This window comes from Centruroides vittatus, unplaced genomic scaffold (assembly GCF_030686945.1).
Source record: "Centruroides vittatus isolate TY-2023 unplaced genomic scaffold, ASM3068694v2 contig_1776, whole genome shotgun sequence".
In the NCBI taxonomy this organism is placed as follows: Eukaryota; Metazoa; Arthropoda; class Arachnida; order Scorpiones; family Buthidae; genus Centruroides; species Centruroides vittatus.
The window spans coordinates 2,191,371-2,219,322 of record NW_027121087.1 but is presented as its reverse complement, the minus strand read 5'-3'; the positions used below and the strand labels follow the sequence as shown (position 1 = coordinate 2,219,322).

The 27,952-nt window shown below is 27.8% G+C and overlaps 1 protein-coding gene across 1 annotated transcript; it reads right to left on the bottom strand.

Annotated features, from left to right (window-relative positions):
- Window positions 1–955: 955 nt before the first annotated feature.
- On the bottom strand, window positions 956–27,694 carry RNaseX25 (Ribonuclease X25). Its single transcript, XM_067263425.1, has 9 exons — window positions 27,542–27,694; window positions 19,324–19,417; window positions 19,184–19,230; window positions 15,411–15,477; window positions 7,263–7,330; window positions 6,938–7,051; window positions 5,067–5,115; window positions 4,836–4,907; window positions 956–1,990 (listed from the first exon to the last, which is right to left on the bottom strand). Exons 1-9 carry the CDS (start codon window positions 27,592–27,594, stop codon window positions 1,682–1,684), a joined length of 873 nt encoding a protein of 290 aa, XP_067119526.1. The 5' UTR covers window positions 27,595–27,694; the 3' UTR covers window positions 956–1,681.
- Window positions 27,695–27,952: the final 258 nt, after the last annotated feature.

Sequence of the window (27,952 nt, the reverse complement as noted above, 5' to 3'; positions counted from 1 at the left end):
AAGGAGTTTTAATATTTTGGTTTATTCATCCGAAAGTGGTTATATGAGTGAATGATTATATCTGGCAAATATTGCTACTTTTAGTTCTATTAAATTTATTTATTATGTTAAAACTGGTTAAAATTCTGGTTCATTTCTGCAACTCTCGCCAACTAGACTATCATTACCAGTACAGTACAGAATCTGTACCATACTGCACTTCTAAGAAAATCAAACAAGCTTTACCTGAGGACAATTTCAAATAATGATATATCAATATGTTCAAAACTAAAAAAGTCAAGAAAACATTCTGGTTGAAATTTCTGGTTATTGAAATAAATTTTTTTGTTTTAACTCTCTCTGCTCCACACATATATGGGTCTTTTCTGCAAGCCCACGATGGGGTGACCAGGGGCCCAACGTATCCAGACGAACCAGTCTTATGAAAAATTCTGGGATTTTTTTTAGCTCTGGGTCCTGTTTAAGGTGGCAACCTTAACTGCCAATTGAAATAAAGTTATATTTTAGTTTACCTAAAATTGTTCATTGAAAAAGTACTGACAGAAAGCATCCATCATCATTTATTTCAAACATTCACTTTAATACTAAATATAATTTGTTATGGATGCATCTTATGCAAGAAAAGAAAGTGAAGAGAGCACAGAAGTACATTTGTATCGTGTTTTCTCCACAAATTTATTTCTATCGTCGCCGCTTTTTTCCACTTAATAAAATTTCGGTTAATGTTACCTATGGTAGCGAACATCGCGGCTCGTCTCTGAAAAGTAGGGATGCACGCTCTAACCTATTCTAATAATTTGGTTGGCAATAATTATGGTAATTTATTAGAATAGGTTACGTTAGAACGTGCGTCCCTACTGTTTCAGAGTCGAGCCACCTCGTTTGCTACCGTAGGTAACATTAACCAAAATTTCTGCACTTCCCAGATGAACTTTGTTATAAAACAAATCATTAATAACAGTCGGAATAAATTTATTTTTTTCAACTTGAATAATACAAAAACTTGATTGTCATTTCATACAAATGTCCAACAAGTGTAATTAACAATAAAATTTGTCATGTTTAAATATTTGCTCTTCCAATCGCATTTGACAAACTCAAGAATTACTAAAGTTACATATAAGTAAGTACAGTACATATACTTATATATTACATGTCGTCAAAACAGTAGAAAAATAAAGTTTATAAAAGATTACCAAACGCTTTGATGTGTATTGGAAGACTAACGAGGTTCTATTTCTAGAGAATCACAAATTCCATTTGTACTCTTAATAAACATTCTTAATGTATGGGGCGGGAACGATCGTGATGTAATTTTAAAAAAGTTTTATATAAATTTATATAATTTAGTTTTCATTTGTAAATAGGGCATGCTCAAGATTCTGTTGAAAAGTCAAATTATATTATTATTTTTGCTTTAATACAGCAAATGAATTTTGAGAGACTTATCTAATTATAACATTTTATATTTTTACCGACTTTAACATATTAAATATAGTTTAACTGAATTTATTCTCAATTAATGAATTACTCGATTACAGTATTTATTATAAACTAATTGAATTATGTAGTTTAGTAATGTAACTAACTTAACTTACGATTCAATTAGTTTATAACATTAATATTCTGTTCACTTATTAGCAGCATAAAAATATTAGAATGCTCGAGCGATCTGCACGTTTTAATTTTTCATTTTTTCGTCAACGGAAAACAGAAGTTTGCGTTTATCCTTCCTAAAAGATTTAATAAGTATGGCAATGACGATTACCGATAAAAACAGCACCGATCCCGAAATTACGTAACAGACCGACCACACTCCTAAATAATGTGGGACGTGCACAAATACGAGTCGTGCGAGAAAAAATTCATTACTTTCCATCGGCAGGTATATTATTTTCGTTCCCTTGCAATGTCTGTCATTATTACAGTCAATTAATTCTAAATTTTTATTTAAGCATATATAGGAATTGAAGAGCAGAGAAAAATTGTCCTGAAAAGAGAGTTTTTAATACATTAAATTATTATTAAAATGCTTAAAAATTATCAGGTTGATTAATATTTAGAGTATTTGAAAGAAAAATATACAGACAATCTTTTCATTTGTAAATGGTTATCATGACAAACTGACAATTGAAATCAAGCATTACTTTTCTGAAATGCTCTATTTCAAACTGTCTAAAAACAGACTGGGATTAAAATATGTAGTAATTTACATAAATCTTCAGGTTATAAAAGATTAATCTGAAGAGAATCTGAAGCAGTAATAGTCAAAACTTCAATTCATGAATTGCATTTTTAATCTCAATAATAAATAAAATTTCTTGAAGTTTTTTGAAAAAATATGAACAAGTTTCAAGGCATTTAGTATATATAGCAGCAAAATATTAATAATTGAGATTAAGATGTAAACTCAAATTAACAAAGCTATAGCATTTAATAGATAAGAAATTAGACTAGTATGTAAATTAATAAGGAACTTAATAAGAAAAAATCCTCATATATATAGTATCCTTTTTATATATATGTTAATGAGGATTTCCATTATTCTAAGCTCAAATTAGATTTGACAATGGTTGAGAAATTAAGCAGTACTTTACATATTGGGTCATCAAAATTTTTAAATTTTATTATTTCACTACACTATTTGTTACATTATTTTTTAATAAAAAGAATTTTATAAAACAATTTTTTTTATTTTGTTACCTCCAAAATTTAGCCATCCTAAGCAATGCCTGAAGTGCCTAACAAGCAGTTCCTGATGAATTCCTTTTGTTATAAAAACTGGCAGGTTGAATTAAAAATTTATCTAAATCTAGTAAATGAATTTTGCAATAACCCAACTAGGTGGAAACTAGAGTCAGATCAAGTGAAAATAGTGAATGAATTACAACATGACCTTGGCAGTTTTTGTGGTTACTACAGTGTGCTGCTTGTGTAGATTACAAATATTGTTTAGACTACAAATATAAACATAACGATATCTCTCTAAGATTGGACTTATTTACACCATTTTAGGAATATAGACAATAAGAATGATGTATCGAATTTGTGCTTAAGATTTTCTTTGTTAGTATGCATTTTAGACAGACTTCTGGTTTAGTTTAGTTTGTCACAGACAATGCAAACACAAGAACTGGAGTTGAGGGATTTATTACAACAAAAATTAATTAAATACAGAGTTAACATTTTCTGGGCAGTAATTGTGTGAGATACAGGAATGACCTTTGACCCAGCACTATTCCCGTAACTTTTAATCTAAATGTGTCTGCTTCTATTTTCTATAGCCATCATCCTATTAGCTTCATCTATTGACAAAATTTAAGATCAAAATTGCAATTTTTCAACTTTATCAAATTTTTTTGCAACAAAAGGCTTTTCTGCCTTTTTTTTTTGTTGAAGAAGTTATTAAATAATTCAATGTAAATACAAATGAATATATAAACATCAAATTATATCAGATTAATGCACTTTTTTTATCATGTGCACATTTGCTGGAATGATATATAAATGAAAAAAAAACTAAAATTTCATTGCACATATCTTCATATATCTTTAAAAATAATTTTCTGTCCTTTGGGTAAATATTAAATAGAATGTCAGTCGGTATTCAGCGTGCAATTATAAATAAAGGCTAAAAAATTGGTTTTTGTATTTGTATACATTATATTTAAAGTATGAACAATCAAATCTGTATTAAATTTTTACTTAGTAAATATCAAACTGAACAGGAAAAAATGATCTTTACGGCTTCTATGACTAGTTTGTATTGAAGTTGTTAGTTTTCAAATGTGCAAGATTAAAAGATTTAAAAAAGTCAGTTCACAGAAACATGACACCTAAAAGGTCAGACTTGAAAGTGTAACATTACTCATTATTTTGCTCTGCATCATGTGGACTTACACTCTGCTTTTAGATTGGATGTCCCTAGAGTATAATCTTGGCTTTGCAGTAATACTAAGTTTTCTCTGTAAAATAATACTGTATTTCCGCCAGCCCTAACACGTAAAAACACGTAAACAGATAATGAAAATCTTCTTTACTTGCCATGTCCAATCACCGGAACAAACTATTCTCCACAGCAGAGACGACCTTTCTTTAGAGGCTTTCTTTTAGACTGTTTTACATAATTTGGCAGAGGCGAAAGCCTCTAAAGAAAGGTCGTCTCTGCTGTGGAGAATAGTTTGTTCCCGGTGATTGGACATGGCGAGTAAAGAAGATTTTCATTATCTGTTTACGTGTTTTTACATGTTAATAAGTAATACTAAGTGTTCATTCTGACTGGCCCAATGTCATTTTCTGTTTATACTGTTGTAGTGCACCCATTTTTTTAATACCTGGTCACTATTCTATCAAAAATGAATCATTCTTCTGTTACAAAAACAGCAATATACATATAAACCTAGTCCAAACTTTTTTTCTGATAGTGAATATAGAAACTATATTAAAATGAACATGGTCACTCAAATATAAGGTGATCAAATATTGGTTTTACAATAACATTTACAATTCCAATCTTCTAAATTGTGGTGGCTTTCTACATATTTTTACATGAATCGTTTTGTCAACGTTTGATGGTATCCCAGAACATGGTTCATCTACATTAAAATTTTAATTTTTAAACAAAATCATTTTCAGTAAGTGCTGTTAGTTTGTGGATGCTTTCCACGAACATCATATTTTTTTGTGACGATTATCAAATAACCTCTAAAAATTTGTATATTATAAGGTGTCCTAATTTATGTGAGAGTATATTCATTATTATTATAATTCATAACTGAATAGCAGAATTTTTGATTCACAGTTTAGTTTAATAAATTTTAATTGCTTAAACTTACTCTTTGTTTTATACATTCAAATCCAACTCTCTTCCCAAGTTGAGATTCTACAGCTGTGTGAAGTTCCTCAATCTGAAAACAAAAGGTTTTAAAAAATAATTATATAAAATTCATCATTATTACTACTCTCCATTAAAACAGTAGTGCTGATTTGATTTGGAAAATATACAATAGCAAAGATTATTTGCCAATTTAATGATATTAAATTATTGTTTTTAACAAACTACTTACATCGTAGAATTTTCTCTCATCTGGAAGAATACCACCATTTTCTAAAAACCTGATGAAACAATTTTATTAAATTTTACTTTATTAAATTACAGAAAAAAAATGAAATTTTTAATTTCTTAATGCAACTATACAAGTTACTCATTTTACAGCTGGTAACCAAATGATATACCAGTGTGTCCATGGTCTTCCAAATAATAATAATTTAAAATGTTAGAATTCTACGTTAATTATTAACTGAGAACATTTCCAATGATTTAATCTACATTATTACAAACTGTCCAAGTTTTACGTTTGCCCATTAGAATTTCTCAATGAGTGCAAAATGCATGCTCGAAAGGTTGAAGGGAGAGAGAACAGTGAAGAAATGGCAGGCGTCTGAACTACGATCGGTTCTCGGTACCGGAGTGACCACCGTACAAAGTAGTCCACTCGGTACACGTTAGGTACATTTTATCTTTCTGATGTTGACACTTTCCCATCTTCATTGTTCTAATAAATCTATTCTATTTAAATACCTTTATTTATACTTCTGATAACAACTGTCGACAAACAAAATACAAACTTCTTCCGACTAAACACTTGTCTACAAGTCTCTCAATGAGTGCACCTTGCATCTCACTGCATACATTCAACCGAAACTCAAATTCTTCCTATGCTCGCTACAGCATATTTGTTATCACTCCTCCTACGGCTCCTGAAAATTACTCATGTTGCACAATGATGAGTGATTCCAACTTTCCAAACTTCAGAACACTAAATGCCTTCTCTACTACAGAGTTGCCATTTTCATTTAAGTTGCTTCCTAGTGTTAATAGACAATAAGAATATTTGAATACAGATGGGAGATGAAACTCTGATGATTGTGCTATCAATTAGTGTACATCATATACTTCTCAGATTATAAACATAATTACAGTAATTTAAATGGTAGCATTCTGTACATGTACACACACACACATCAAAATTTTGTCTTTAAAATTTGTGTAGAGAATATTTTTTGCAACATAGTGTAAACCAAAAGGATCTTCTGAGGCAAAATAAATGATATTTTTGGAGTTTTGCACTTGGTTTCTAGAAAAAATGCATTCAATTTCCTACTATCAAATCTGAAAAATGTGATTTAACATAATTTACCAATCACTCGACAATTACGAAACCTTTCCAGTATAAAGTTAATTATTGTGCTGACAAATAATGCAAAAACAATAAAAATAATATATTTAATCATTAAATATCACTAAGTATATACGTAGAGAATGAAAAATAGCAGAAAACCAATAAGATTTTTGAACATTCTTAAATATGACGGAAATACATATTTGATTATTGTTAAACATGCTGTTAAATTAAAATAAATAATGAAAAGCATGCTAATATTAAGTAACCCAATGCAATAGCATGTTTTTTATTGTTTTTTTGTTAATGACTATCAAACAACAGCCAAATGGTGGCTAAGGCAGGTGCCTATTGTTCCAGATGATCCCAGAGCATTGGACTGTTGCAAACATTCCAACGAGAAACTTTCCATAGATCCAACATATGTGGAATTGATCAAACCGATCAGTTCCAGATACATTGGGTGTATCTTCACAATTTGGTCATCCCTACTGCAAGCATGAAAAAAATAGATGCTCTTAGTGTCCACAGGGCTACTTGAAAAAAAGCTATCAAACTGAAATGTCTTGAAATGAATTCAAGTTTTTTTTGGTAGGAATTGGGGCAAAAATAAAAAATAGGATTAAAACAATTCAAAATTACAATTCCTTCCTATTGTCTTTTGTTTTCTGTCAATGCTTCTATTTTGCAAAACATTATACTAATAATAAAATAATTTTAAATGAAGATTATTAGAGAAAAATGATTATACTAACATTCTAAAATTATACTTATTATGAAAGTAAATTGCCATTGTAAAATATTTTAATTCATTATCAAGTTGAGGTATGGAAACAGTACAGGTGCCATGTTTTTTCCATTCATGGGCCCTGAAAAAGAAATTATGTATATACTTAAAACAAAAATTTAGGTGTTAAATAAAAGACAATCAAGATAAATTAATAATATTGATTATTAATGGACTTTTCAGAATGTAAATTTATTTTTATGAGATTCATTAAACTATAACTATTCTCATTAAATGATACCGTATGTCTAAAATGACTTAAAAAATAACTTTAAAAAAAATATTTTACTAACCAAAATGAGTAAGTAGATGTATCGGGAAATAAATTTGGCCATACAACAAGAAGTTCACTTTCAATAGACTGAAAATAAATAAACATTAACGAATATAAAAAGTACCTTTATAAGTATAATAATCATAAATGCAGAAATTAAAGATTTTCTGAAATAAAAAATATTAGTCTCCTTAAAATTAGAATAGATCCTAAATAAAATAAATATGAAGAGACTATAGAAAAATATGTTTAAATTATTCCTTAATGCTTTCTTAATCAAATGAACAGTCAGATTTTTAATTAATCTTCAACAAGGCTAATAAATTAATAAGATATTAAACAATTTGGCTAGAAATAAGCAGAGGTCGTGTACATTGGTTTCCTACATAAATGAAAGACATGTAATGCTGCTTACTACTGCAAACCGTTGAACAAGGTCAAGGTAGTCTATCGATCCAAAAATGTGGTATCCCCATTTGCAACACAAGACCTCAGACTGCCACCCTAACTCAAAGAAAATAAACACAAATGTATTGGACATCTCCCAACACACCCTGGACATATTGCCATCTGATTACCGCTTGTTTGGACCACTCAAGGTGATGTTAGGAGGACAATAATTTGAAAATAATGAGCAAGTGGAGTGCTTTGTGAACAGTTGGCTTCGGACACAACTCACTAATTACTACAAAATCAAACGACTGCCAATACAGTGGCAAAAGTAGTTAAATGTTAGAGCAAACTATTTAGAAAAATGCCTTGTATGAATATTTCAAAAATATTCATTTAATAAAGAGAAGGACAAAGTTTGGTTTATATTTGACTGACCATCATACTATTACTCCATATTCTACATTTTTACTAGTAGTAATCTGTCTAATAGGAAAAAGCCAATATTATAAACATTATTGTGATAAAGAGAATGAAGATTGAATAAATGCTTGAAGTAACACAAATTTTGTCTATAATCTTTTTACAAATTGCATTTTATTTCTCAGTGTTTGTTTTCCAAAATCAGCTTTTCTTAGTTAGATTATATATGAGGCTGACTTCATCAGATTGGCAAGTATACGAACCTATTAACAGCAGTAAACTCTAAGATAATTTCTCAGGAAAATAGTGTCAACTCAAATACACACACATCCATAGGCTCAAATTTAACTTATCTTCAAGATGCAAAATCCAAAATGCCATTCTACACCAATTCTGAAACCCAGTAACTCGAGCTTCCTTTTCAATTTTTGTTATTCAAGCTTCAAATTGTAGTTTTTTTTAATCCAGATTCCACAAATATATCTCTCAATTTGCTTTTTTGAAACAATATTCTTATTTAATACTTTCATAAATTGCTTCATGAGTCTCAATTTCATGTGAAGCAATGGCAAAAAGCTTTCTGCAACTAATCAAACTTTTATAAAGAATATTTTTGGTTGTAGATGAGAACTTCTCAGTTTGATTATTACTTTTTCATACAGTTATGCGAGAGGACTGATAACAGAGTTGTTTTTATGGATTTAACAGCTGCATATGATGCAGTTAATCACCAAAGTCTTCTAAAGAAGATTTATGAAATGACAAGGGAGCATAACTTGATAAATACTATAAAATTGTTACTAACAAACAAAAAATTCTTTGTCAAATTATGTGGAAAAAAGCAGATGGCATATTCAAAAGAATGGACTCTCACAAGGAAGTGTTCTATTTCTACTATTGTAAAAAACACTATATATGATTAAAAAATAAGTACAGTCAAACTCTATTAATATGTTGTATATTTTTTGCAATTATATGTTAAATATTTTCTGTATGGTACTTTCTCCATTGTAAAACACTTCAGTTATATATATTTTCATTTATACAGTTTTGCACTTATACATCATATCTTTCAATACCCTACAGCAGCAGTCCCCAACCTTTTTATCGCCGCGGACCGGTCAACGTTTGATAATTTTACCGCGGCCCGCTGTGGGGGAACATTGATTGTTTATATTTTAGATTGTTTTGATTTAATAGTTTTAATTTAATTGTATTTAAACATGCCTTCAAAATAAAATACAGTTACGCCAAAAAATGAATATAAAGTGATTTAACATTTTAACTCACAATTTTAGGTGACGTCTCTCAGCTCCCGTCCATTGAAAGTCGCACAAACCCGAGAGAAATACACCACAGTAAATAAAATGGAAATAATTTAATGTTCCTTGGGCAGCCCGGTACCATTTGATCCACGGACCGGGGGTTGGAGACCACTGCCCTACAGTACTTTTTTCTCGGGCATTATTCATTTTGAAATGAGATAATTTAAAAATTAATTATTATAAACAGTGAAAAAGCACCTCTGATTAACTGATCCTCAAAGAATACTTGACTGTGCCAATAATATCAAAAATAATATATGCTTTAATACTGAAAAAGAAAGAACAACAGTATGTTGAACTTTATAGACATCAGAGTTCAAAGATTTAGTAATTCTATCACTTTCAAAAAGTATATTAAACCCTGTGATGTCAGAAAGTCGTCAATTTTTACTCCAGTATTCCTATGTACAGTCACAAGAGCATTTCAAAGTTGACAGTCTGTTTTCTGAAATTTTGAGTTTATCATCATATTATCAATATTAAAAATTAAATTAACCTTAATTTTACTTTTAAGACTTAATTTTTCATTAAATCCATCAAAAACTTTTGAAGAAAGTATTATGTATATTTTACAAATTGTAAATTTGTGTTGTATGGCAAAACCATTTCAAAGTTGACAGTTGACACGAAATAAAACATTCAGAAAGAGTCAAATCAGAACTTTGTTGGATCACCTTTGGTCTGAATTACATGAAGAAGTCGACTTTGTATACTGTTAATTAATTTACAAATGATATCCTGCCCATTTCTGACCAAACCTTAAATAATTCTTCTTTGTACAATGATAAAGATTTTCTATGGCTAAGAGGAATACAGCGGTCTAATTTGTCCCACAGATATTCTATTAAATTTAAGTCTAGTGACTGCAGTGGTCTTTCAAGAACCTTGATTTTCAATGAAATATTTTCTGAGAAGCAATGCTGTATGTTTGGGATCAATTGTCTTGTTGAAAGACAAATTTATTTTCAATTTCCATTTTCTTTGCTGATGCCATTAAATTGTCTTTAAGTATCTGTTTGTAATCTACTGCTTTCATGTGATCACGAATTTGAACAATATTGCCCATTTCGAACTTCAAAAAACACCACCAAACCATTATGTAAGCTGAGTGTTTGTTTTATTGTTCCCACAGTTTTATTTTTATTGAATGCTTGATTTTTCTTTCTCCAAACAAATTTCTGTCTTTTAGCATCCTGCAACTCTTGTTTAGAGTGGTGAGTTGAAACAACACGCTTCCAAAACTTTAGGGGCTTGTCCACAAATTTTTTGGCAAAAGCTAATCTTTTCTTCTAGTTCACTGCTGAAATCATTGGTTTTCTACGAGCCACTCTTCCATGGAAACTTTTTTTATTTATTCTTCTCTTAATAGTTGAAACATTGGCTTCAAGTGTAAGCTCTTCTTTTATTTCTTTAGCTATTATAAAAGAGTTTTTGGTAATCTCATGGAAAATCATGGCATTTTCTACTGATGTTGTGGCCTTAGGGCAGTGTCCCATGGTAAATTTCTCACTGTATTGTTATTTAAATATTTGACCACTATTTTTCTGACTCCTTCTCGTGATATTTGTTACTTTTTTGCAATAATAGAAGGAAAATCGCCATTTTTTCTGCTCACGTACAATCTGCACTCTTTCTTCAAGACTGAATTCTGTCTTCTTTAACATAGTTTTTTAGTGTCAATAAAAAAGTATTTAATTGAAAACTCTGGAATTAAATTTTGTGTTTTAACCAATTTGAAATTAATTTCTTACTGTATTTACAATGTTTTCTTTGTTGTCAACTTTCAATTGATACAACAATACTTTACTTGCCGCTCTTCGATTGTTTATTGGTGAAACAAACTAATCAGTTATCTATTGTTTTACGCCAATTAACAAGGCTATTGCAATATGCAGAGTAGTTAACAGATCAGAAATGCATTTTTTTCCTTAAAATATTAAAAAAAATAATTTTTTCAGTTGTCAACTTTGAAATGATCTTGACTGTACATAAAGAAAGAATATATTCAATATGTATTTAACAAAATTAAATCTTGTAACAGTAATATAATAAACCAAAACAATGAAATAGAACATATATATCACATCTTTCAGTTAAAGAACTACTCTAACAAAATTATTGATAATTGGCCAAACAACTACAATACTAAATAAACCGTATACCAAATGCAATTAATTTATATAAAACTAAATTATATCCTAGTCATTTTTGAAAACATACAAAGAATATTGACACTATACTAGCCCCCACACTGAACAATAATAATAATAATAACAACTTTTTAAAAACCAAACAATCAATTAATAAAAAAAAAATTTATATTGTTAACTAATAATTTGGTCTATGTTTCTGTTTGTACTTGTCAACTAGATTATTATTACATAGATGAGACTAGAAGATTATTAAAAACTAGAATAAGAGAGCATATACACACAGTAAAGTATAATTACTCTAACCTAGCAGTTGCCACACATTGCGATCATGCTGGTTGCACGATCTCACTTGAATTTTCAAATAGGAAAAAAAAATATTATAAAAAGAAAATTATTTGAACAGTTAGACATTATCAAAATCAATGAAAATAACAGAATGAATCTAAACTAGCGTCGTCATCAGTGAGATCTGGCAACCATTACTTAAAAAATAAGAAGAGTCCATTTTAAAACGTTCTTTCTCCCCTCCATTTTATTAATTCGCTACACCGTACGTCAACCAGTCTATATGATAAATGTACAGTGAAGAATTTTACATCTTTTATTTTAGTGGTTTTATTGATTCATTTTTAAGGTTTGATGTGTTTTTCTTCCTTTTTTTAGCAAGTTTTAACTTTTATGTTTTACAAATATACCCCTTTTATCACATTTTAATAGTATTTTATATTGTTTAATTAATACTTTTACTTTTTTTTTCAATTTATTTTGGTTTACTACCCATTTATTTTAAATATTTAAGAGTGACTGCTGGAGTAATAAAGTACCATTTCAGGTAACCTTATTTTTTGTGAGTTTTACTCATATGTAGGATATAAATAATTGGCAATTTTACTGTTATTTATTCTGCAGTATTATCAATTTGTACATAAGGATTGAAGAGGGACAAACAACCCAAAATGTATTTCTGTTGCATAAAATAAAGTCTATATTACTCATCAAAAAGTGTTCCTGTATAGTAAGTTCTACATAGCAGTTTTGTGCTTACTCCCAAAGAGTAAAAAAGTAAATTATGTATTCACTTCTGGTTAGTCCAAACTGGCAGCAAATCTCCAGCAAATGCAAAAAGCAGAACAAATAACACACAACCTGTGATATCATTTCTAATGAATTTTTCTTGTTTAGCAAATCATTCCATCACTTGAACACATTGAGAAACCAGGAAGTGAAAATTTTCATTCATTTTGCTATTCACTGTGACCGTGAGCTAACATTTGGAATAACTCTTCTTTCTTTCACATAGCTGGAGTTCTGGCAGAAAACAACTAATGTCACATTCTACCATTATGTGCCAAGACCAGAAAAAATAAACTTGATCAAGTTTTTAAAAAGTATATGACTTATTAGAAAATTCTCGGGAATTCCATAATCTTGCATCTGCAGGTGTATAAGAACACTACTGGTAATTCAATGTTCCAAAACTGTGGTTTAATTACCGTATGTTTCCACAGATAAGACGACCTTCGGATAATACGAGGTCTAAATTTTCGTCAAAGTTTTATAGTTTTAGCATATATCTGTCCTATAAGACGACCCCCAAACTATCAATGGCCTATGAATTTAGTTTAGATCAGCGATTATTATCTGGATAATAATACTGTATAGTGTATACGGATTATGTCCTATTCGTAATTTTTCGAATAAACAAATTTTATTTTCTGCCTTGCTATTGTTGCAAATGTTTGCACTGATTTGGGCATTCGGGTAATGACCTTGACTATTCATAAAAACGTCAAATGGGCTATTCTATTTTGTGGACACTCCCTACTGTCTACTAGTAAATAATTACGGTTTGTCCGTTTCTTTATAATGGTTTTAATTTATATAAATTTCAATCTAATTTTATTGTATCTGTCCTATAAGACAACCCCAGATTTTGGGGGCCTTTTTTTATGATTCGACTAGCGTCTTATCTGCAGAAATATACGGTATGTTTATTTTGGTTGATTACATACATAACTAAATGATTTTGGGTCAACTTACATTTTACAGCCTCCTCAGTAACTAAAATTAAGAGCTAGGTGTAAGTATAAAATTAATTAAACATAAAAAAATGTTAATAAAACTGAACATAATAGTAATATCTTACTTTGTATCAAATCAACCATCTTAAAAATGAAAGTATGCAAACATGATATGGAATGTATTTCACCGATACACAGTAAATACTATGTATACTTTCAACTTTTAATAATTCATCAGTTATAAAAAATATATTTGCTTTATTTCATCAATGTGCCATAGTATAAGGGACATGAGGTTTGGAATTTGACTATATTGCTATGATAATGGCAAAAACGTTACAATAAATAAAAATAGTTGCTGGAATAGGCTAGTTCTTTATATACTTTACAATAATCCAGTTCAAGATTAATTTATGAGTACATCTATATTTTTTATGTATAATATAACAAATAAAATCTTATCAAATTTAATGATTAAAAATAATAAATATACAGCTTAACATTAAAGTATAAAAATAATCTAAAATAAAATGATAGCTAGAGAATAGCAATTCATGGCAAAATGATAACTGAGATAGGCGCACAGTTTCTGGCAGATTTCTCTGTGGATTATATTGGATAAATGAATTTTGAACAGAATATCATAATAAATTACTGATACATTATATCTGTAAATGTTATAATGTTATTGTAACCTAAGATAGTTGCTTGAATATAAAAATCTAATCTCTATTTTTATCAAATATATATTGATATGTCTTGTCATGTGCTTGAATTTTTAAAAAAATAACATTTTAAAATAATTTTATATGTAAAGTAAAACCTGTGTACACAGGAATCACATGTGCCATGAATTTTCCACTTTGGCAGGTTTTTGTTTCGAATAGGTTTTTTTTTAACATAGAAAATAGCTCCTCTCTGATGAACTTTTTCTGTTTAATTAGGTTTCTGTTCCACTGGTGTGTGTGTACTTTTACAAAAGTACAGTAAAGCCTTATACATAGCACAATACTAGAGATAACTACTTTCTGTTTAACAACACCTTTAAAATCAAAAGAAAACAAAATTACATACAATCATCAATAAAGAGTTTACACATTCATTTAAGCATCATACATGGAACACACAACAAATGTTTAAACTCAGCCATATTCATAATAGCATGGATAAGCAGGAGCACCAAGTTACATTTAATCTGTAGTTATAAAAATACAAACAAGTGTCTTGCTGAGTAATTTTAACAGGTACACTACATGTAAATCAAATGTCACAAGATGTACTCAAACCATCAAGTTTCTTAAAAAAAATAATTCTGTCAAATTATTGAATACGGCTGAAGAACTTGGGGAACCCTCAAACAAGATTGCACAGTAAGCAGTGATTCAGTGTAAAGTAATTGACTTACCACTTTATCAATATGATACTGAAAGTTAATTTCTGATCAAAAAGAATCCCTAAGTCATTTATTACTTCTACATACTGTATCAGAAAATTCCAACATGAAAGGGAAAATAAGTTGGATTCTTTAATAGAGAAAACCACATTGTAGCTGATTTAATGAAATTAATTCATAAATTCAATGTTTCAAAGGATTTAGCAAGATGAAACAAATCACTTTGCAGAGAAACAGAACCACTATTATCTTAACATTATTGGCATATGCACATATATGTGAATCATTACAAACACACACAATCATAATCATAAAAAGATGGTTTCAAAGTAAGTTTTAAATTTCTTTTAAAACTTACTTTGAAACCATCTTTTTATGATTATAAATAAATAAATAAACACCTATTATATAAATTCAATAAAATGAATACTTTATTATATACCTATATATTTCTTCACATACCTGTATTTGAGAGACATTAAATCCCAAAGAATTATTGCAAAAAGTTGGATCATGTTTACCAGTTGGCCTGAAATTTAAAAATGACATGCAATTACTAATTTCTGTAGAGTTGATAATTAAAAAAAAAAAAAAAAAAAAAAACACTTTTCTAAGACTACTCTATATTAAATTTTATTTCTTGCAAGTTACATGCATATGAAAAAATATATATTTTTTCCATATGCATGTAACTTGCATTATAAAAGATATATTACTCAAAAGAGTTAAATACAAATAAACAAATCTTATTTTAATTATTAATGCAAAATAATATTTTTGATACCAATGAAACAATGTTGTGATTTATGTTGCTATATGCTGACACAATGAAGTGACTCTCTTTCAAACACTTGACAGGTTATTCATCTTTATTCAGTTAGAACGCAAAGGTACAAATTGTGTTTCGGGCATTCGCCCCTCCTCAGCTAACTAAATATTAAATTAAAACATGAGAAAACATACATATATACACGCGAATTAAACATGCTAACATTACATAATTAAAAGGTACATACCTCAAAAATACAAATTACAAATTCACAGACAGCAGAAATAATAGATTACATTTAATATCATTGATTGCCAAGTGTTTGAAAGAAAGTCACTTCATTGTGTCAGCATATAGCAACAAAATAATATGATGTTGATTTTGTTTGTACAGGGTGGTTATAATTAAAGTTGCCCTACTCAGACCTGTATAGAGCCCGTTCTCTTTGATGTATTTTGATGAAACTTGGTATAATCAAGTAACTAACACCTTATTCGTTGCTAAGGGAGTTTAGAAAAAGTTCAAACGCAATGGTACTGGCCCAGATGGTTCAAGCACAAGGTTCCGTCATTGGATGGGAAGAGGCGGAAATCATCAGACAAGTACACTCTCCAACTTTAGCGAAGACTGCCGAAAAGATGGAAATATGCAAGAGTAAACTTGATGATAGATGCATTAACACCAGAGATGCAAAGGGCTTACTCTCAGCATGGAAGTTTGCCATTAAAAGACTTATAAATAGCTCATGATTTGCGCCATGTTCCGCAATTACGTATTGAGAACCTTAATAGTTTTTATCATCTGTTAACTGATGGTAGCTTGTACTAATAATTTTGGAATTGTATGTCTTTTATTTTATGTTTATGTATTTTTTACGCTTTAATTCTTATTTTAATTAGTTGCTCTGTTGTCGGTATTTTTTGAATTTGAATTTTGGTGTTCTATTCTATGAAAATTATTCCATGTTCGTCAGTTTCAACCCGAAGATGATCTATGAAGTAGATCAAAAACGTTCGTTTCCTTAATAAATGCCCTCAGCAATGAATAAGGTGTTAGTTACTTCATTAATTAATTTGCTGGGTACGTTTATGTTCGAAACTTGGTATATATGTTATATGGACTGTGGGGAAAAAGAAAATGCAAAGAAAATTATTAGTTCAAATTTCTACCACTAGGTGAAAAAATGGCACATGAAGAACAAGAAACACAAAACAGAAACATGCAAAAGGTTTTTATTCTTGTCATTTATTCAATATGCAAATGGATTTCATATTGAACAAATCCATATGGTTGTGGGGATATCTGAAAGATTGTGTCTATAGAAGAGGCATTTAGACTCTGCCTGAAAGCATAATATGCTGCATAATACGCCATATTGCTGCAATTTCTCAAGAAACCTAATGGGCTACTGTTGAACACCCTGTAAGGCACTTTGAATGTGTGATTGACGCAAATGGATTGCACATTGAACAAATGTCGAGAATAAAAACCTTTTGCGTGTTTCCATTTTGTGTTTCTTGTTCTTCATGCGCCATTTTTCCACCTAGTAGTAGAAATTTGAACTAATTATTTTTTTTGTGTTTTCCTTTCCCCATGGTCCATATAATGTATATATCAAGTTTCATCAAAATACATCAAAGAGAATGGGCTCTATACAGGTCTGAGTAGGGCAACTTTAATTATAACCACCCTGTACTTGTTTAATTGCTGAAACTTTTTTCTGATACATAGTAAACACTGCAGTTTGTGTTACTAATTAATACAGTTTTTATGTTAGATTTTATAAACTTTTTAAGATAACAGATTTGTTCTTGGCATTAATAAGTTTTATGGCATTTAAAACTGAAGTGATAAACATTAAAAAAATTGAATGATTAATAGTATAAATAGTGCCATAATATGAATTTATATTTATATTAGTTATTAAAAGACATTTGAATTAATGTTGAATACATAATTTATATTGTGAAGGCATTTGTTAAACAAAATCACCACATACACACTTTTAAACAAATGAACATTAATTACAGATACATTTTTACACAAACTTGAAGTTACAGAAACAGTTTTTCATAAGATTGTATAAAGAAAACTAATAAAAAAATCACTGTAAAAATAATTAAATTCTATAATTTACTATAATTAAATTCATTTTATAAGTGTAAAAGTATCATCTTTGATGATATAAGTATAGTTGATATACCTATCAATTATGCTTTTAAGTACATACAATAGATCCAATTATATCCAATCTTAATTATTTTTTCTCTAATTATGCTTCATAACTTATTATCGATAAACAAATTTCAATTTATACATGTGTTTCTGGAAAATAATGTTTGTTTAAGTCAGGAAATGCCTGTATTTTGCTTTTTCATTTTAACTTCATGATTAAACAAAATTAAATGATAAAAATGACACACACAATGTTTTATCAGTAGAACACTATACTAGTTTCCTTGCTAAACTGAAAGTACACAAATCAATCATCATTTTTGTATTCCTATTATCCTTCATGCTATTCACAAATATATTAAAGCAAAATGATTGCCGGATTATATCGGGCTACATTACTACTACTACTACTAGTACTACAATAGGAGTAATGTAGCCATAATAGCATAATCTGTCAATTGTTTGGCTTTAATAAGTAACTATTGGGTTTTAGATGATGATATTTTTATTCACAAATAATTATGATACATTAAATATGCATAATGCATTTAAAAATTACATACATATTAATTTTAATTAATTATCTGATTATGAATAAAAGTCTGTATATAATAATGATATATGAATATTTTAAAGATAAAGTGATTCTAATTTTGACTACAGAAAGGTTGAAAAATTTGTTGATTTGAATTCATTGACATAAATATAGTCTGTAATGTATGGAGTTAGTGATGTTTATCAGTTATTTAGTTTACAAGGAAAAATGGATCATTTGTAAAAATACACTAAAATAATTAATATCATTAAATATTAATATGTAAAGACAAATGACAAGTCACTTTAATAGAAAATTGACACATCAGGTTTATAGATTCCTTGTCTTCCAGTATGGATAATCAGCTCATCCCTTTGGCATAAGAAAATAAAACAGTCTTCTTCAAATTGCATTGCTTTGGTGTGATCATTCCAGGATTTCTAAGCAATTACAGCATGTAAGTTTCTGCCCCTGCATGTGATGTCAAAAGCATTTTGTGACCATTGTATATACATATATACTGTAAGTATGTATGTATGTATGGAAAGAGAGATTGCATTTGCAGATGACAATATTTTATAATAATACATGATTTTTTGTCACCTGGATACTTCTTTATTCCATCCAGCTGATAAAAATTTCTGGGGAACACTGTTACATTGCTACACAAATAGCCTTTTTATTTATGTCTATTATTAAGTAATATAATTAATATTGAAACAAAGTTTTAATCTAAAGAAATCTTTCAAAACATACCAAATGCCATGAATAGTCCAGCTTGTTACATTAGCAGGAATTTCACACTACAAGTAAAATAGGGTCTCTTATTATATTTAATTTTTAAATTATAAAATATAATTTGTAAACTTATTTGATTTTTTAAATAATGAATTTACTTTTTTGACTACTTCATTACGACAAACTGCAGGAGGCCATTGTTGAGTAAATACTATATAATCCCATTCAGTTGATTTTTTAATGGAATGTTCACTATAAAACAAAAATTCTAATTAATGAGTTAATTACATACAGTATTTCCATTACTTAAGATCATTTCAAAGTTTTATGCAGGGCAATAATTTTTTACATAATAAATGTAATGCATTAATTATATATTTTTTATTATTAAACTATTGATACTTAATCTTTTAAAACTATATCAATAATTAATTTCATTAATTAATTTTTTTTATTTAATTACTGTATAGTATTTTATTTAATAAACTTTACTTATTTATAAATGAGTTAAGATAAACAATATCTTAAAGTTGTCAAAGTTTGTTGAATTTCCTCCTTTGATAAAAATAATATCTGAAATAATTAGTCACAGAGTAAAATTTAAAAAAACTTTTTGATGTAATAAATAATAGAAAAATTTAATAGTAGTTTATTTGACATTATTCTTATTTAAAATTAAATGTGGCTAAATCAAAAAATTTTATTTAATTTTAAAAGTCTTTTTAAAAAGAGTAATTATTTATATCAATACAAATAATATATATTAAACTTTTTATGTTTCATATAAAAAAGTATATTCATATTAATGATGAGTAATCTACAAAAACAAAGTATAATTGAGTTAAAAGTTAACTTTAAAACTAATTTTTATTATTGATTTACACTAATAATAAATAATTTCAAAACTATGTATATTACATTAGCTTGAAAATTTAAAATTATTATTTTATTGTATAAATTTAATTTACCACACTGGAAAATAAAAAATTGAATAATTACTTCAAGTTATTCTATTTATATAAAAATCTATATGATTTATTACATTTCATAATATAAAATCAGTTATAAAACATTACAAATCATATCAGAACTTTAAATTTTGAGAAGTAATAAATCACATAGATATTTATATAAATAGAATGACTTGAACTAATTATTCTATTTTTTATATTCTACTATATATATAGTTAAATAAAATACCAGACATTTAGTTGAACTGGGTCAATTTGTTTTAACTAATAATTATTTGTAATAAAATTTTTTTTAGATAATTGGATGATATCGTCACGAGTTCATGCATAGGTCCTAAACTAGCCGAATTACGTATGATTAAGATAGATTGAATTATTAGAAACCTCAGAGGAATAATTGAATACAATAGGTATATAGATGATTACTTCATAGTTTATGATAATACTTTAACCAACCCTCAAATAATCCTTGACTGCACCAATAGTACAGTAACTAACATAATATTTGATGTTGAACTTGAAAATAATGGCAATTTGCCATTTTTAGACATCTCACTCCAAAGGTCTCATAATAGCTTAAGTTTTAAAAAATATATTAAACCATGTAATGTAAGAAAAGTTGTTAATTATCATTCCAGTACACCTATGTATATCAAGGAAAATATATTTAACATGTATATCACCAAAATTAAAACACGTACGAGCAATTATGTTGAACAAGCTAAAGAAATAGAACACATTTAAAAAATTTTTCAACCAAATGATTATCCAAATAAGATAATAGAAAAATGGCTTAACAATACTGATCTTAATACAATGCAAAAAATAAAAGAAACACAAATGAACTATAAAAAACTTATTTACATCCCCATAGTGTTCAAAAAAGTAAAACTATTAAAACCATATAATATAACTCTAGCCCCAGTATTTATTAATAATACTAAAAAATTACTAAAAACTAAAGAAAATATTGATATGATGCAACAAAATAATGTTATATATAAAATATCCTGCAGCTGCCAACTGAATTATCAATATACAAGTGAAACTGGAAGAGCCCTAAAAATCAGACTAAGAGAACATTTATGTGCTATTAAATATAATTATACTAATTCGGCAGTGGCCATACATTGTAACAAAGAAGGTTACGAGATCTCACTTAATAATGTTAAAATACTCAAAAAGGATTTTTCTCCTTTTTGAGAATGTGTATATTATTATGTGTGTATGTTTATAATACGTGTATATTATAAAAAAGGAAATTATTTGAGCACTTAGAAATTATTAAAATAAATGATTATAAAATAAACTTAAATAACGGTCTAACTATTAGTGAGATCTGGCGGATTCCACAGGAGATCCCACCCCCACTGCCACCCAGTTATAATACACCATGCTAGTCTTTTGTCAATTTATGTTAATCTCACACAATGAAACTTGCATGCTTTTAATTCCAAGTTTTTAAATTTCATTTTACTTAATATTTTGCGTGTAGACTTGTGTGTATATTTGCTGCTGGATGTGACCATGCCACACGAGCATTAGGGGAGATGGTGGTGGAGAAAAAGCCAACAATGACAAATTTCCATAAATTTCCATTCTGTCATTGCTGGCTTTTTGAATTATATTTTGTACTTGCAAGCCCTACTGAAGAGGCCAGAAAAACTGGCGAAATGCATTTAGGGATAAATATCATGTAATAAAAAAAAGTATTTTCTCTCTACGAAAAAACTTGTTTGACTTTTTAATCTTTAAAAATTCTATTTCATTTTTTAACAAATGGTTTAGAGTTAAATTATTTTTTAGCCCTCTATAAGTCAGAAAAGAAAGAAAATTTAAATTTTCGTGTACTCTTTGATAGTACAATTACGTAAGATTGAAAAATTCTGACTCCATTGCTTTTAATCATTTTTTATTTTTTATTTCAATTTGTAATCAATAATCAGCTATGTAAGTTAAAAAATATATATTATCTGTATTATTATTGTGTGATGTAATTTTTATCTATCAATTCTTTTATAAAGAGTAAGGACCGAAGAAGGGTCATTAAGACCCAAAATGCATTTCTCCATTAATAAAGCCTACATCAATAACTGTTCCTTGTGTTATAAGTTACTGTAAAAAGCCAATCAGTTTAGGTGGTTTTTTGAAGAAATGTTTATATGTGTTTTCACTACTAAATTGATATTCAATTTAGTAGTGAAAACACACAAATACACCCAAAATTATTAAAAGGAGTAAATTATTTAATTGAATAAGTAAATGTGATAATTTAATAGATACAGTATTAGGACATTATGTTTAATGTTAATCTTTAAACCTCTAACATTTCTCATCTGGCATTCCACAAAACAAGGGTATCCATGGAGGTTTAGTCAGATGTTATATTATAGCAGTAAGCCACTACTACTAAATACAAGGTACAGCAAGCACTAAAACTGTTGTTGGCTGGGGCTAATAGAATGCTTTATATAACCTAACTAACCGTACATCTTAATTCTGTGTGTGGGATCTCCTTTCAACAGCATTACAAAGACTATGCTATTGAATTGATTTCACATATATATTAAACCTGCAATAACATCAATTTCTGATAATACATCCTTCTATAATTTGATTTTCATTCAGAATTGTTTAAAAGAAACACTAAATTAAAAATTATTACTAAATTTTAAAAAATTACTAAATATTCAGTACTGTGCCATTTTTATAAATGGGAATGATTATTATGATGGGGAATGCACAGTGGTTTGCAAAATAAACTTGAATCACAGTAATAATATGATAATGAATAAGTCTATGTACTGTATGTGTATATTCATATTGATAATATTGTAGTCTTGTCTATTATATACTTTTTTTTTTTTTTTGGAGTAGCTTATCTCCCTTGTAGATATATCAAAATTCCATAACAGTAGTTAGATTTCCTATCAGAAAAATAGTATATCAGTTTCTTTCTCAATCAAAAAACAAAGCTGGAAAATACTGCTTTATACTTCACACTCAAGAACCTTAAGAGTCCAGTAATAACACTTTAATGGAAAACTAACTTAACTACAATAGTACTATCAACTTACGTCTGGCTTATCGTCATCCTGATCAATATTGTATTGAAGGATTGAGATGATGTTTTCAATACAGTATAAAGTAATTTTAAATTTTGAACTAGCATTATACAATAAACAAGTTTTAAATCAAAATAATTTGTAATGTTGAAAAGAAAAGATACAGGCTAATTCAACTGCATTACTTTTTGAATAATTCTCATGCCCAGTTTTCATTATTTTTAGTAGTATTAATTAAATATTATTCAGATAAACATTTTATATATAGATTTTATATTTATCTATCAATAATTTTAAAAAATAATTGAATATTTATAAATCAAAATATCTTCAAGTCTGAATACCAGTAAAAAACACGTACTCACTCTTTGAACCTTCATATCCGGTACTTTTTCAAAATCCAGAAAAAGTTTCTTTTCTGTTCTTTAAACCTGAAGCAGACCTCGAGTGAGGCCGAAAACGTTTGTTTTTCTGAATTTTAAAAAGGTACCGGATATACAGGTTCAAAGAGTGAGTACGTATTTATAAGTCAAAAATTTCTTTGGGTTTTAATATAATTGAAGAATCAGTTAAATTAAAAGACAGAATACAGAAAAATTTATTGCTTCTAATAAAATTTTAACTATTACTTTATCCTAAATTTAAGATCATATGTCTACAGATGTGTATTTTGATATTAAATATGAAATTTAAAAATCTATCTATTTAAAATTTATAATTTAATAAGATATGATAGACTTTTAAATTTCACAATATATACATAACTTATAATTACTTTAACAAATACAAATACAAAACTAATAAATAATTATTCAATATTGAAAATAATGGGATAAGAAAAACATAACTACTTGTTTTCCACTTTAATTAAATTTCATCATATTTGTTTTGTATGACAATATTATAAATTCATTCTCTATCATCATATGATTTTAAACAAACTCTTATGGTATGTGAATAGTCAGAATTAAATCATTATGTATGTAATAAATCTGTACTCTTATTTCCTCTGCAATATTCTAGGATTGCATATTTTACTAAATATTTATTATTAATCAATAATTATTAATTTTATCTCTGATTTAAAAACTAATTTATCCTTGTTTCACAACTTTTTGAAAATTTATGCAATTTCTATAATAATTTTATTAAAGTAATATTCATATATCCTATATATAGTATGGTCTTGTTTTAAGTGGAGATTGCATGTCAGCAAATAATGTATAAAATGAAATTTTGCTTCCATTCCAAGTAATCCCAAATGATCACCTAGACAATTATGCAACCAAATAGTTTGCAATTAACATGTGTTAAACACTTGTTAATTGTATTTAACTTGTTTTTACTATGTGAATAACATTTTAGCCTATGTTTCTGAAAAACAAAATTCTTTTGTGGAAACTACTGAAAATAAAAATAAATATATATACAGTATAAGCAGCAGTATATATACAGTTTCAATAACAGAAATAAAAACAATAGTTCTTCAGTTATAAGTCATAATTAATAGTTAATATATAAGTGGAATAATATTTAGTTCAGTGGTTACAATTTTAGATATAAAACTCTTCCATCTGGAAATTTCTGAGATCTTTATCAACTTATTCTACAGCACTTACGCAATAATGTTTGTCATGTGCTTCTATTCTTAATTTCACAGTTCATCTTATAAAATTTATCTGTATAGATACAGTATGATTCATATACATCTGAACCCAAATTTTTTATTATAAATCTTAAATGAACAAATGGAAATTGATGAGATTTTCAGGAAGCATACCTTCACCGTGGTCCACAAACCAAGCCTCCACTTATGTTGAACGCATCAAGTGCTGGAACTGGTCACTAGGTGGTAGTAGAGGCACAATTCAGTCCCTTTTCTTTAGAAAAACACTAAACACCACTGCATGTGTGTGAATTTTCTCAGAACTTGAACAACTTGATGATGTGGAACTGACAAGGTGATGTGTGGCAAGTCATCAATCTTACTTCCAGCAAGATTGATGACTTGCCACACATCACAGGAGTCAATGACAACAATCTAGAGTTTTTTTAGGACTGTGTCATCTCCAAGAATCTGTGCCCACTACTGTCACTCAATCTTACCACTCTGAACTTCTTTTTGTGAAAAGAGCACTGCCAGAGTTTAACAAACCCTGCAAATTTGACATCTTAGAGGATAACATTAGGAATGAGATTGAAAACATTGACAATACAAAAATGAGACACATTATCAACAACATGCAGTAATGCATGGACATGTGCCTGACAGAAGGCAACCATTACTTCCAATACTTGCTGTGATGTAATGTGTTCAACATACATGGAGGAAGACCAACTGCAATCTCATCAATTTCCATAAAAAAATTTAAGTTTGGATCTATATGAATCACCCTGTAATACACAGATTTATTATGAAAAATATTACGTTTAAAAATTCGATATTTATTTATATTTAAAATTCTCCTATGCTTAATTAATTGGATTTACAATAAACTTACATTAATTCAAGCTGGGATAATTCAAATTTTTGGTTAATTTGAATTTTGCATATATTATTATTCTCTATAAATGTTAACATTACATTATTTGCATTCATTTTAAATTTTAGATCTTTTTAGATAATTTGAACAAAAATATATTGTATCATGCATTACAAATGACTTCTATTATGTGAATATTAAAAAGATAGCTTCATCAAATGACAGTTAATCATGCTGGTCCTATTTTATTACATATTTTTCCCTTTTTAATCTAGAATGGAATTTTCCTAGAATGTTAAATATCAATATTCTAAGTTCTATTATTATTTTACAATTCTCTTAAGTTTAATTTTAATGATTCAACAAATATAATGAAAATCATATCATATTTGTTGTATCATATGTATTGCTTCCTAAACTTTTATTGCTTCATTACATATATTTCCAGTAATTCTAAACTTTTTCTGTTTTAAAGATGCCTAGAAAATTAGAGTTTATTGTATTTTATTAATATTATCTACTTAAAATATTATTTTTTAACTCAAAAGTTCCTGATGTTTGAACAGTGCTGAAAATATGATTAATGTATAATAAGTAATTTTAAGATTAATGAACTGATATATTCTACAATTAATTAATTAATTAATTAATTAATTTTTAATTGTAGAATAGCTATAATACCTGATTTATTATTTAATTTTTCAGGATGATTTGGATTCTATATTTGACACTTATTTTGATTTTTTAGATGTTTTACATTCTTAAAAGTATCTTCTCAATAAACTGTTTTAATATTTATTTAGGACTAGGAATGTTTTTAAAAAAAACATATGCAAAATAAAATTTAGTATTTTATGTATTAAAGTAACAACACAAACTAAAAACCATGCCTAATTTATTTATTATTATATAGTGAATCTTTTCTTCCAGTTGAATCTTCTTACTATTGTAAGAAATAAAAATATAAATTGCTTTCTAAGAAGGTAAAGATTTGTGTCTGTGTAATTATATATATAGTATATCAGACACACAGGCAGGGTGAGGACTCATGGGACTAAAACCTCCTTTGAAGTTTGGTAGAGGTTTACTCCCTGTAGCAAAATAAAGGCTGGAAGGCCAAGACAGTTAAGGTATCAGCTATCAAATTCAAGGAATGAGCCCACCCGAAAGAAATTTCTGGCTATGGGCCTGGTATATATGTTTACTATAACCAAAAATATGTTTATAACTTATCTCCTCACATTAAGGATTTATAAACTTATTTTATTTTGCATATTTTATTTTTATTGTGTTTATATAATGGATTAGAAACTAACGTATCTATCAATCCTAACACGATCTAACAACATACTGTATCAGTAAATGAGGAGGAGAAATGATTAAAAAAAAAATATTGCGTTTTCTAAATACATAGAACTGAAAATAATTCATAAATCATTATAGTGTTGACATTTTAAAAAATATTATCAATACAAAACATTCATTTTAGCTTCTGTTTGCTGATTTCAAAATTAAACTTGTAAATCTGATTTATTGCTATCATAAAAAGGGATATTTTTCAATATTTTATCTATTAAATTATTGCAATTTATAATTTTTCCTATTATCAGTGAAGAAAAAAACAATAGGTAATAAGTATGTTTGAATCAGGTTATAGCTATTACTTATGTCCTTTCTTTTAAGGTCAAAATATATTGAGTGTAATTTCAAATTGTCAGGTTAAATATCAACATTTTAAGACCCAAGTTAACAAATTTTAACAATTTTAAGACAATTTAAAAAATAAATATACTGTATAACATAAATACAATAGTAAAAAAAAGGGTACCAAAAAAAAGTAAAGTAAAAAGAACTTACTATGAATTATTGACGAAAATAAAAAGAAAAATTATAAACAGAGTAGAATGCATCTCGTTTGATTAATGTACAGTTAATAAACTAACCATATTGTTTATCATCACAACAATTGAAATCAACTACTAACTACGTCACAATATCAATCACAAAAGTAACCAATCATTTTAAAGTTTACGAAACAAATAATTGTAAAAACTACTTTATTATTTCGTTTTTTCTACCGGGAAAAGTAACTTGAAATTTCCCCGGAATATTTTTAATACTTTCAAATTTCATTTCTAATTACTTTTATAAATTTAGTAAAATTTAGAAAATTTTGTTTGTTTTTAACTAACTAATGTTTAATTTTAATAGATAATTAATATTACTGTTTTAATTAATAATAATATAATTACAAATATTTTATGTATT